Source organism: Haliotis asinina, chromosome 5 (genome assembly GCF_037392515.1).
Source record: "Haliotis asinina isolate JCU_RB_2024 chromosome 5, JCU_Hal_asi_v2, whole genome shotgun sequence".
Classification (NCBI taxonomy): Eukaryota; Metazoa; Mollusca; class Gastropoda; order Lepetellida; family Haliotidae; genus Haliotis; species Haliotis asinina.
In genome coordinates, this window is record NC_090284.1 from 75,462,279 (window position 1) to 75,475,886 (window position 13,608).

A 13,608-nucleotide genomic window follows, 5' to 3' on the forward strand; every position below is an offset into this window, starting at 1 on the left:
TAACGGGCTGATACCCCATCGTAACCAGAGGATGGGCATCGTTCCACTTTTATCCTAGACACACATTAAAATTATAGGCCGCCGAGGCGTGCAAGAACCCCCACACGTGTATTATCTAACTACTGCCTAGTTCAAGGACGAATCCTAGTAATTTGAAGGTGGATGGTCTTCTTATCGCGCCTTCGTCTGCGGTCGAGTTGTCGCTGCAGGAACCGTGACACTTGCGTTCTTACGGATATGTCCTCGTCGTTTGTGTTCATTTGTAGACACGTTGTCTTACTATTGAAGGTAAATGAGATTTACCAAACAAAAAACAAATCATTTGGGACGACAAGCATGCCTGATTGAATGAATGCTTGATAAGCAGAGATTTATGACATTACCAGTTTCCCTTGTCCCTCCGACTGAACTATATGATATATCACCCCGTGTGTCTGCGTGTCCGCCTGTCGATGTCTGTGCGTGTGTGGATATGAGCGTCAGAGTGTGATGCCCCTCACGGACGTTTTGCTAATACAGATAAAGTGAAGAACTGCCAAGAGATGAGTCCTAGCGTGACTGTTTACGATGGTCTGGTGTTCTGGAATACTCCTAAATCAGGCATACACACAAACCGTTTCAGCACTAACGATTGAGTTATTAGGACGATCAGGTTCAGTAACACATAGCTTCATTGGTTTACTCAGGACGCCTTGAACTGATAATCGGTGGCTGGAGCATGAGCGACTCTGCGACGACATACTACGACGACGTCATCGACCAACACACATACGGCTTCCAATGGATCCAGAAGGAGTTGGGCGAGTGCGCCATGCCCAAATCTGGATGGCATGTAGACCAGTTTGGACACTCAAGGGAACACTCTTCTATATTTGCCCAGGTATCAGTGGATTATTGAGTAGATGTACGTGTTGCTTGGCACTTTACCCGCACCTAGTTAACATGTTATAAACCTCAAACGACTTTCAAGAACACCCGATCAGTCGGGACCAAACCTCGCCTGTAATGTGACAAATATATGAATCGACATTACGCTTGAGTTATAGAGTCTTCAATCGTTTTCTCGAGGACCAGGTTTGTCAGCACGTTTTCCGGCCGTGGTGATGATTGGTACCATGTGACTGATGGTTTCAAACACTGTTTCAAACAATTGTTTCAAACACTGTATCAAACATTTGTTTCAAACACTGTATCAAACATTTGTTTCAAACACTGTATCGGTTTCCCTGGAGTCTGTTCACACCCAACAGGACAGTGTCGTCGGAGTTCCTAAAAAGTGCTATCAGACGTGGAAAACATGTTTCATATGTCTGTTTATTATAAAGCATTGTATTGTATTTTGCAAGATCAGCTCTGTAAGCAACAGGTTTCAACACGCATTACTGTGTTTTACTGAGGAATGTACATCGTATAATCAGTGGCATGTTGTGAGCACCATACTCTCAGCTCCTACGCACTTCAGTGGGTTGAAGGAACTTAGGTAATATTCAGCTGAGATTCAAGTCAAGTCACACTCCCTTACCATTACTCCTCCATGTGGACTGTGTGTGTGACAAGACCACATGCATGTTGCTGTAACCCTAGTAACACCCACTTTCACGTCAGCAACACTAGTCATGAAGGAAAACCAAGTTCTATGGTTAGTCAGTTTCTTTACTGCAACGAGAGCGGTGTAGGTAATGTCGGTGTAGGTAATGTCGGTGTAGGTACATGCTTGATAATGGTTTTAGTAACCACAGCGAAACATCGCACCCATTACAATAAAGAAGTTGACTATCCAATCAAAATTGAAATTTCCTTCATGGTGATCACGACACACTGCCCTCTACAATCACAAACTAAACCTACATGTCTTACAACTATGTCCAGTACAAACACAAATAAACCCCACATGTCTTACACTTATGTCCACTACATACACAAACACAAACCAAACCTACATGTCGTACACCTATGTCCACAGCAAGCGCTGTCTGCTCCCGTTTGACTAATATAAATCCTCCTGGTTTTGGTATTTGTTTTCAGTTTGGCTTTGATGGATTGTTCCTCGGTCGTATCGACTTCCAGGATCAAGAGAGGCGGACTAAAACATCGAACATGGAAACATTGTGGAGGACGAGTCCTGATAACTTAGGTGATCTTAGTTTGTTCAGATATGCACTGTGAACATACATGTGTCTTCCTAAATCTGCCGGTCATCTGATGGGGCCGTATGTCAACCTGTAATACCTTAACACGTGCTAAAATCACGATGTTATATTTAACATTCTCGGAATAGCGCTGGGCCCTTATTCTCGAAACGTTCGTAGCCGTAGGAATTATTAATGTGGAGCCAATGTGTTAGGAATGGGCATAAGAAGTTCGTGTGGCAACGAAGGTTTCGAGAATGCCTAACCTGATCTTTCAGAAATATATTCGGACAGCAACAGAGACAAACGCGTAATACTTACATCGGTTGTCTAACTGCACAATAACGTCTTACTCTGTCTTCAAAACACAAAATACAAGAATCATTTCATTTGTCAATACCTCTACTTGTCTCCGCGAGGGTAGGGCAGCCTACACTAAGCTCACAGCAGTTCCGGGTTCGATCCTCCCCGTGGGAACAAGGTATGAATCCCATGTCTGTTGGTCTCTCCCATGATATTGCTAGAAGGTTGCTTGAACTGGCATAAGACCAAACTCACTTGAAGCCAGGGAAGATTATGTTTGATTCCTCGTACTGCCGCGATATATCAGACACATTATTTAGTCGACATAATACCAAACCAGCACACCATCAAGTTGATGCAGCAAGTAAATCAATGTAGTTGTCCGGAAATCGACATGACTCGAGTCGAGATTTTGAATACGGTGTTTCCTTCTTCGAGGAACAATACTATGCCTCTTTGCGTGTTTCAGGTGACAAGACGAGTCTCTTCACAAGCGTTCTCTATGATGGCTATTTCTCACCAGAAAGGTTCCGATGGGAGGGCTGGGGTCCCGGTATGTTGTCGGTAAGTGGACTGCCTACTTGACAAGCCTCTCTGGCCGACATGTAGCCGCAGTCCTATTTGTACTGTATCAGCAGTGATCATTCCCACACGTGCCAAATTAAACCTTCACAATCTGGTGTGCGTTGTCTGGAAGTACTAGCTTGTCAAACGTTTCAAGTCAGACTGGGAAATCTGTGTGGTTCTCTGGCCCTTTGTCGTGTCCTGTGTCTAGTTATAACGGTCGATATTACTTCTCCTTTACATGTGGAAGATAGAATATTGACTGGAAGATTAAAGGAAGAGAAAACAGGATGAATTTTGTTTGTTATCAATTCCGTATGGGTGGTAAACCGGCTTGATTTTTCGATAATCCGACTCCTCCAGATGATGAAAATGAAACGCATTGCAAAAATACTTCTGTATGGACATTTATGAGACGAGGAAGTTAAAACGTTTTTTTAAGAGCAACTGGAACATATTACTTCGAGAGAAATAATATTACACTCTCCAGACAGGTAATGCATTTGAAATTTAATATGACCAAGAAGAGCGTCCGCTTTGATACATTCTCGATACCCATATCGTATTACCTAGTTTAATAGTGCCATGTAGCACACGCAGAATACGGGTTATTGGCTCAACGTGCACATTAGGGACAGTGCTGTAGGACCTCATGCCTCGAGACTACTTAACTACAGGAAATGTGGGTCTGTGCAGGGTAAACGGTTCAAAGACGTTAATATGTGCTGAAGAAACACTGAGACGCTGGGTGACCGAAGTATAGGGGCGTGACTCCTTGGGCAGTATCTGCATTTAGAACTTCAAGTAATAGACGAAGTGGGAAGATATGAAATCCCCTAGACGCTCACGAGTAGGCTGAACCTTTCAATGCATAATCACATTGACACGACATTAACAGAATTGTATAACGATGCTGACGGTGTTGGCAAGCTTTATATATGTCAGTGCCATTTAGCACACGCACGCTATTATGGCCACTATTGTGGAAACATATGGGAGATGCCAACGTAAGAGTGATTATGGGGATTTGTGGGATGTCGAGGTACCGTCATGTCAGTGTGTCAGAGACTAGTGTCTGCCTGCGTCAAAAATCCAGCGTCCACTTACTCAAAACCATGTGTAGTGCTACGTCTAACTTGCGACTATGTTTTGTTATGTATTGGTGTGGCGTTAAGGTCGCAAAGGGAACCAACTGCCTTAAAATGACAGGGGTTGAGGTTCTAATATTGTACTCCTGATGTAATTTAAACCCAGGTTTTATGTTTGACAAGCTTGCACTTTAACAATTAAGCTACATTAATGCTCCCTTAGTCGTAGAGAATGCACCACTGTGTAGACTGCAATGTAACTCCCAAACAGTCCATGTTGAGTCAAAGGAGATTTAGTGGTGCAACGCAACGTTCTGTTTTTAGTACTTTAACCATATCACCTCGACAAATCTGATGTTCCAATAATGATGAGTGAGTGAGTGGTTGATCTGACGTCGCTAGTCTGCTGTGTCATAGATAATTACATAAATACCAAACATTGATGTTTAGCCGTGTATACTCTCATTCAGGTTTCGAGTCTGTCGACACCTAACGGAAATAAAGAAATCTCCTCCGCTCGTCACGACTGTGGTAATTATGTGTAGGTAGGAAGCAGGCAGGCATGCTGTGATAACACGGCACCAACACCCCCCGGGGGACAACAGCTAATCATCTGACTGTGTAGGAAAGTGTATAATTGTCTTTAGATGTGCAATATGACAGGTTTAGTCATGCAGATCAATATGCTTGACCTTTAGCGAGATGATGAGTTTTACCAAGGTTTGCTATCCGTGATAAGTAGGTTTCAAGATTAAAAATGTATCAAGCGTTTAGATTTTGCATTAAATATCCGTTGATAACAGGATTAAGTGCTGATATATACATAGAATATTGACACGGTATTTCCCCTTAACCAAGACGTTGCCGTTCTTCACCCGACAGATGAATGATAAATCAGGGAGTTCCAGTCAGCTTGACGCAGACAGAGGGATGATTACAGCCATTGAAGGACGCGAGCCTCCCCTGTAGAGTGATAGCTATCCTATTCCTATCAGTCAACAGTTATTTACTGTCACGATAACTAATGATTCCCGCACATAACGATAAATCACAGCTACAATAATTACTTTGTAATTAACAGATTGCCGTTTGATGTGTGCTCTTTAAAGTCTTATTAACCGCAGAAGGTCCCGGGAAACAAAATGTTGCCGATTACTCGGCACCAGGCCAGACAGGTATTAATATCCTGCAACTGGAATTTAAAAAAAAGTGTTTGTCCAACTGATTGGGTTTTATCTGGTGTACATTTGAAGATTGATCTCTTTTGTCAGATTTAACTCGCTGTCAGAAGAGGTGCTATATGTTAGTATGGTAGTATTTTCAACCTCTCGGCGAATCCGATACGTCTAACATTATATTATGAACTGATTATGCATGTAATATGTCAATTATTACCTAAACATACAATTTTCTTACGCTTTCATATTTCAGGCCCGAAACAGCGAAAATTACGTGAATGCATTCATCGATATCGCTGTTGAGAGAGTAAGTATACACCCATAAGAGGCAGCCGATGTCCCATGCTTAAGATATACTACTGCTGCTACTACTACTACTACTACTGCTAATACTACTGCTGCTGCTACTGTTGCTGTTGCTAGTGCTTCGAGTGGCATTCCTCGAGTTTTTGTGAATCACTACCACTACTACACCGTTCGCAGATTGTTCTTGGTGTCGTGACTTGGTTAATCCTCATCCCTTCACACTATCAGGAGAGTGTCCGGATTCTCTCCAATGAGCACAGCTCTTCTGACACTCTAAGTAGTGCACAAAAATGCAGATGCCTTCATGCTGAGTTCGACAAAGCCACACTTGCTTAGAGAAGTCCCACTGATTGTGTGCATTCACATTTTAAATATATATAAGAATACCATTTCTTTTCAGGCAGCGCATGGCAAATCAAGGAACTCCACAATTTCCTAATACGGGACATTCTGTCAGTGTTGATTTTGTTTAAGGTTCTGTGCTGCACGCAGCAGGGCAAGTTCCCTGATAATGAGCCAAACCAGCCTGACTGTTAGGATAGCCCGAACCCCCTTTTCTGACTCAGGGCACCGCCTATCTTCGGTTCATAAACTGACACAATTCACAATTGCATGTGAGACAATGCAACTACACTCTGTAGCTGACTCAAAGTACTGATGCATGACTGTGTAACTACGATAGTGTAACTAGTTGACACAATGCATTGATGCATGACAGTATTACTACAATGTGTAGTAATGTGTTTCTGCTCAGTGTTGTGCTTGATGGCGGTGGTAATAGATAGATGGCAGTCTCCACATAGAACATATCTGTATTAATGGTCAGTCGGCCATGCTGCAATATAATTGATTGTCTTCCCCATGCAGCCCCAGTGGAAAATGATAAAAACACTTGAATATGGTCAATCAGTCAAGATGTGATATTTCCTGCCATGTAATTATATAATTAATGTCATCAAAATCCCTGGTCTGGAAAAAGTGCTCTTTTCAAAGCTCCACAGCTGATGCTACCAATACCATTATGCATTGAAAACGTTTCCCGTTTCACTTTGCTGTTTGTTATTTAAGGCTACACGCAGCATTATTCCAGACATATGAAGGTCGTTTTGACCTAAATACCAGCGATTGATGCCAAAAGCATCTGTCTTGCAGATGGGATTAGATGAAATGCACCCTACGGGTCAGCAAGCCTGATCACTCAATACAGGTACTCGCCTCTAAATCATGGGTTGCTGAAGACCAGCTCTGCCACGGGTCACCAGACGAACCGTTACCCGAACTTGTCAGTTAGATCCAATTATCATCCAGTCTGAATGGACTTATGTCTGTGTTGATGGGTGATATTCAGTGTGGCCATCTAGAATTTTTGAGATGCCAATCTTCATCCTCTACCTTCCTTCTTCTATACGCCATTCCTGGACTATCAGTAAATACCCGAGTTTGCCCTGATTGCGTTAAACAATTTCCAGTTGTATCACATCAACTTTCCTCCGAATAGTTAAACTACTTCATGATATGCTGACGTCCCTTGACAGTCAGCATGGAAGGATAAGCCTAGATGCGGATTAATGATGTGGAGCTTCGGGGTATGAAGCACGTGATGAGATGCTCAATCAGGGTATGAAGCAGGTGATGGGATGCTCAATCAGGGTATGAAGCAAGTGATGGGATGCTCAATCAGGGTATGAAGCAAGTGATGAGATGCTCAATCAGGGTATGAAGCAAGTGATGGGATGCTCAATCAGGGTATGAAGCAAGTGATGGGATGCTCAATCGGGGTATGAAGCAAGTGATGGGATGCTCAATCGGGGTATGAAGCAAGTGATGGGATGCTCAATCAGGGTATGAAGCAAGTGATGGGATGCTCAATCAGAGTATGAAGCAAGTGATGGGATGCTCAATCGGGGTATAAAGCAAGTGATGGGATGCTCAATCGGGGTATGAAGCAAGTGATGGGATGCTCAATCGGGGTATGAAGCAAGTGATGGGATGCTCAATCGGGGTATGAAGCAAGTGATGGGATGCTCAATCGGGGTATGAAGCAAGTGATGGGATGCTCAATCGGGGTATGAAGAAAGTGATGGGATGCTCAATCGGGGTATGAAGCAAGTGATGGGATGCTCAATCAGGGTATGAAGCAAGTGATGGGATGCTCAATCAGGGTATGAAGCAAGTGATGGGATGCTCAATCAGGGTATGAAGAAAGTGATGGGATGCTCAATCCGGGTATGAAGCAAGTGATGGGATGCTCAATCGGGGTATGAAGCAAGTGATGAGATGCTCAATCAGGGTATGAAGCAAGTGATGGGATGCTCAAGCAGGATTAGAATCGGTATTTAGCGATGATTACACAATGCCATCTATGATTGTGATCAGGGACGGCTATTGCGATCCTGCGGTCATGCTGTTGCGATTGAGTAGGTTAGATATTTTATCCTTTATCCGAGTAAAATATAACCGCGAGTGATGAAACACAACTTGAAACAGAAAAAAAACATATAAAAAGCACGACTGTTCTCCTGTCGAATCGAAGGCACTTAGTCTCGCGTATAACCAGTGGCTTGTTGAAAAAAGAATGATTCGCTGCAGTTAGCTGATGTATGCATGTCTTTCACCACAAATTCTAACAGGATACTGAACACTCTTCGCGTTGTTAAATTGATTTTTTCTTCCCTGGTTTCTTGTTTCTTGCTTTAAGTCTTACACTCTTCTTTTATTGCATGTGGAAAACATAAATTGATATAGAACTAGTGTGTCATTACAAGTCTGAGATATTCTCTCCCGTTGGTTTGCAAGCCTCATCTGATTATCTCGATATCTGGCCCCACGGGTCTGGGCCCCGTTTCATAAAGCTCTCGTAAGCCTAAGATCTCGTAACTCTTCTCGTAGTATCCGTAGTTCCCTTGTTACAGTATAGGAGGTACAATGGTACGAGAAAACTTACGAGATCTTAGGTTTACGACAGTTTTGTGAAACGGCAATACTTGTCAATGGCAAAATTTTCAGTCCCACATGTTCTAATATTATACGATGGTTTTCAGAAGGTGTACCAGAAAGTACATGGAACATGTTTATAGTCACAAGGACATTCAGGGAATAGTATTCCCTTCATAACTGTTCATTTCCTTTCAGTTTTGTATATGTTCCGTTGAATTCTGTTGCTAGGGTACAAACAGATGTTGCGTAAACTATGTAATGTAATGTAATGTAATGTAATGTAATGTAATGTAATGTAAATGCCATATCAACGTCTTTTGTGGTCCCCTTCCAGCTTAAAACAAGGTAATATCTGGGGTTTCTTTTTTAACTGGTAGAACCTGCTGGATAGTACCGACGTCATGCCGGCTGTGTTTTCTTTCAATATACAGTGACGGAACTACCAGCACGTATGTTGCCAAAACAATAAGACACAGTGGCTGATCCATCACCATGACATGATCGTGTAATTATGTTCTGTAACTATCATGATTCACAGCGGTTGGAGATTATCACGTCGGCTTTCCAACCACCGAGTCTTTACTCATGTACACATTAGGATAAAGTCTCTCTCTACACTAGTGAGCAGACACATGGAGTACAGGGTTGACTACGTTTCAACCAAGAGTAATATATCGACATCTTCCACCTAGGTTTCATTCAGAACCCTACTGTCTGAGACAGACACTTAAACATCCAGGAACAGTTTGGTCGAACAGCATATGTGGTCCACACATTCCTGGCTGATATTTGTGTAGTTTTACTAACATCAAACAAAACAGTTCCTAGAAACTGACGGGTCATCATTTTAGGTTGACCTTAGTTGACTGTCATCTATTTACTGGTGCATGTCAGTTGATTGTCACACATTAATGATGTTAACGATTTGTCATATATTTAATGTTGTCTATGTTCAAAAACACATGACCATATAATCCAGAAACATCGCAATCCCAGCGTCTAGAAAAAAAGTACAAGATACTGGCCGAAGATATTTAATTTGTTCAACCGAAAGTAGCTTGCTTCATTTGTCTAGCCAAAGTCAGGATTTATAAGGGTTCGATGTAGTCCATTTACTAGAATCAAATATGTGTTTATGGTTATCAAAATAAACATCTCATTAACTAATTAACAATTTCAAATGCGTGATATATATTTTGAAAATATAACTTGATAATACGCTAGATCTGTTTCAGAGAGGACTTTATCACATGAAGTGCTCATATATATTGTCACTTTAACCTGAATCGTTACATATGTATTACCTTCTTCGTATGAGTTCATATGATTGCCCCACGACTTCAAACAGTACTGATAACAGCGAGTGCATGCCAGCTAATTTACATAAGCCTACTGACGATTCGGCCTACCTTTGTGTTCTAGGCTAAGGCATACAAGACGAAACACGTGTTAATTCCTTTTGGAGGTGACTTTGCTTTCAACACTGCCGCCGGCTGGTTCGATGGAATCGATAACCTCATCAAATACGTCAACGCCAAGGTAAACAGTTCCTTGTGTCTTGTACTACCATGAAACCATCCTCTGTTGGAGGTCAACTGGACACACCAACTTTCACATTGGCCGGGACTATAGCTTATATGTTCTCCATCTTGAGGCAGATGGCTTTTATTCAAGACGTGTGATATATTTGAGAACGTGATTGCACTTTTATGCTGTTTCCATTTGAGCGCGCATAAGTACGTTCCGGTTGATGTTGAAGTCATCGATTACTCTTGGTTGTCTTAAAAAATGGTTTCATAAAACCAGCTGTGTTCAGCACATACTGCATTTTGCGGACCTAGTGTTTTTTCTCGTGTAAAAGACTTAAGTAAGAGTAAAACCTGTCTATACTCATAAACGAATTTTAGTCCTCCATAACACAAACGCATATATCCTTTTGTACTTTTGAAAATATACTGACGGTACAAAGTAATACAAATGCAGACATTGCTCCCAGCTACGTCAAAGCCTTGTATATGTAAAGGATAGGTTTCAAACTAATAAAGGTACAAGTTCCACTTTCCTTAACTGTTGTCATGGTGTTCGCATGGTCAGGATATGGTCAATGTGTTCTCTCTATCATTTTCCACAGCAAGCGACTGGCAGTAAGGTGAACGTCCTCTACTCCACCCCAACCTGCTACATCAACAGCGTCAACAGAGAAGCGGTAACGCTTGAGACGATGTCGACCGACTTCTTTCCCTACTCCACCATCCCCAACACCTTCTGGACCGGCTTCTTCACCAGCAGACCCGGACTCAAGCGCCATGTGAAAGTGGCCAGCAGCTTACTACAGGTGGGTGATAACATCACTCCTTTGATGAACGTAGGTTATTTCAAGTAAGGAAGGCATCCCATTCCCTTCCCAGCATGAGGCTTGCTACAGTTTAGGAAACATGTCGCTCCATTCCTGGTCAACAGCCTCTACTAAATGCAAACGTACTTTATTGGATGCTAGTAGCTGGTTCCTATGTCAGACAGAAGCTACTTAACTTACCACATGATCCACTGTATGTCCATCGTTTTTTCAGACGTGTAAAGAAATGGCGGTACTAGCACAGCTCGAACATGCAAAAACAAACGTTGACAAGTTAAGTAAGTATCGGTGTTTTGTTTGGTTGTCAGTGTGTGGAGAGAGAGAGAAAGAGTGATAGAGAAAGAAGGAGTGAGAAAGAGAGAGAGTATGCACAGCAAAGATGGTGTTTGTTCATTAATGTGACTGTCAAAAATATGTTTAAATATGTGGTGAAGGTACCTTACATGAGAGGGTATCTGCCCACCAAACAAAGGAGGTAAATGTGCCGGTGTTCAGTAGGATTTGAGGTCCCTTTGCGCTTTGATATGAAAACCACAATCTTTCCATGCAGTCAGTTGTAAACCTACATGTTTTAATGTATGAAGACCCCCACCCTCAGTCCGTGTATTCATGTAACATGTGCGTGTCTCCTCCCCTCAGAGAGTGCCGTGGGGGTACTGCAGCATCACGACGCTATCACGTGAGTAGATTAACGGAACTTGGGGAGATGAAGGGATGTCGGTTTCTAAACGTGTTCATCAAGCCATCCGACGTTTTACAGCTAAACTCCACAACTGTTTTAACAGCGATATTCTTGACCATGAAGCCGGTGACTAGCACCTCGGACCCATGCCTCTCTCGGTCACAGCTGTATCTACGTGTTTTTCAGGGGCACGGAGATGCAGCACGTCACTGACGACTATAACAAGATGCTGAGCGAGGGGGAACTAGCGTGTCAGGTGAGGGATTGCTGTGTATACTGGTCTGCCATACAGGCCCCAGCTTCTGTAGTTCTGCGCTAATGGAATCTAGATATTAAATCTCATACACAGACTCGAGTCTGAGGTAAATCACCAGTTCAACTCACCGATGTATCCCGGCTAACTACATCATAAACAACATGTTTTTCTACGCCGAGCGTTGGATACTGCTCCCCAGGATCACATACACCTGAGGTCTTCCAAAGGTCAATGAATAAAACAAACAAAACGACGCAAAAGACGTTGGTGACGTTTTGCCTGATACTAAACTGACCGGCAAAAGAAAGTTTTGCAGAAGTTATCATTTCACAAATGTTAACGAAATATTTTTGAAGGAAAGTTATACGCTGAAACTTGTCCATCCAACTTAGCTGTTTAATACGTGCAGTAGACTTTATGTGCACATCGTGAAAAAACGTCGAAGTGGTCAATTGTATAAACTATGCTTTTGAACCTCTGTCAGAATTTCGCGTGCACAAAGGTTGTAAACGTTAGCGTACGGACAAGTTACATGTACAGTTTGAAAAAGATCTCCACAGATATGCTACGACTATCAGCAGTTGAACGTGAGAGGACCACAGGTACCTTCCAGACCTGGTCGACACATGCCAACAAAAACCTTCGGCTGCACCACTTAGCTGTCTCTACACTCATGCAACGTTCCAAGCAGACGGGCCAGACACAGGGCAGACCAGGAAGTGGGAGACCGCGGGTAGCAACACGTGAAGACCGGTATTTGAGGACGTTACACCCGAGAAACCGTTTCCTGACGGTAACGTCGTCAGCGGCGAGTTCCCTTGATCACCCTGTCAGTCGATACACGATGGCTAGACGCCCTCGGGCAGCAGGTATCAGGGCCTACAGACCTTTCAAAGGACAGGTGTTGACCCCTGAACAGACGTCACAGATTGCGTTGGACCCAGATTGAGTTGTTCGTCGTTGGCAGCGACAAGATGGAATAACGAAAACGTTTTACAGTGGCCAGCACGTTCCTCAGAAATGTCCGCGATCGAGCACATGTGGGGTGCACTAGACAGGCGTGTGCGGAAACACCTTAACCCAGCACAGAGTAAACAGCAACTTGCACAACTTGCCCTCCAGGACAAGTATCCTCGCATACCGGCTGAACTTGTGAGACGTCTGTTGTTTTCGACTAGAAGGAGGTTGCGTGATGTATTAATGCAAGGGGTGGGCATGCAGGATGTTAAAGTGATGGTAGTGAACATTTATTGGGTGTAACTCAGTACCAGCTTACCTCCATGTGACTGAAAACTGTTTTACAATTTCAAGACCCTTAGTTAACTTGTCTGACGCCACGTGTTTATGTGGTGATTTTTAGTTCAGGTTGAGTGGTGTTGTTAACACCAATGTATGCGTTTGTGTACCTAGGTAGTCTTGGTCAGTAATGATGACCTCTTGAAACCCTTGTTTACTTTCTTTTGTCGCTCAGTTTACATGCAGGGAGTCAGTTATGGGAGACAAAGATCAGTTCCTGAAGACCTTGTGCCCAATGACGGTGTATGTCCACATTATGGACATAATCACCTTGGGACTAGTCGTATATCAATACACAGACGCGGGGTGGTGTTTTCGCAGTGTCCATTGTCTCCTTGTTTATATTCAGTGTTGTACAGAAATTGAGTCACTGTCACTGGTTGTATGCACTGTCACTGGATGTATGCACTGTCACTGGATGTATGCACTGTCACTGGATGTATGCACTGTCACTAGTTGTATGCACTGTCACTGGATGTATGCACTGTCACTGGTTGTATGCACTGTCACTGG

General features: G+C 43.0%; 1 protein-coding gene across 4 annotated transcripts in view; it reads left to right on the top strand.

The window, feature by feature from the left end:
• LOC137285281 (lysosomal alpha-mannosidase-like) overlaps window positions 1-13,608 on the top strand; it is a 68,590-nt gene that overhangs the window by 38,687 nt on the left and 16,295 nt on the right. For all 4 annotated transcript variants that reach the window (XM_067817606.1, XM_067817608.1, XM_067817607.1 and 1 more), the window contains exons 5-13: window positions 687-880; window positions 2,026-2,134; window positions 2,902-2,996; window positions 5,516-5,569; window positions 9,928-10,044; window positions 10,637-10,840; window positions 11,076-11,139; window positions 11,501-11,540; window positions 11,730-11,799. In XM_067817606.1, coding sequence (XP_067673707.1) covers window positions 687-880; window positions 2,026-2,134; window positions 2,902-2,996; window positions 5,516-5,569; window positions 9,928-10,044; window positions 10,637-10,840; window positions 11,076-11,139; window positions 11,501-11,540; window positions 11,730-11,799 — 947 coding nt within the window. The remainder of the gene's footprint in view (window positions 1-686; window positions 881-2,025; window positions 2,135-2,901; window positions 2,997-5,515; window positions 5,570-9,927; window positions 10,045-10,636; window positions 10,841-11,075; window positions 11,140-11,500; window positions 11,541-11,729; window positions 11,800-13,608) is intronic.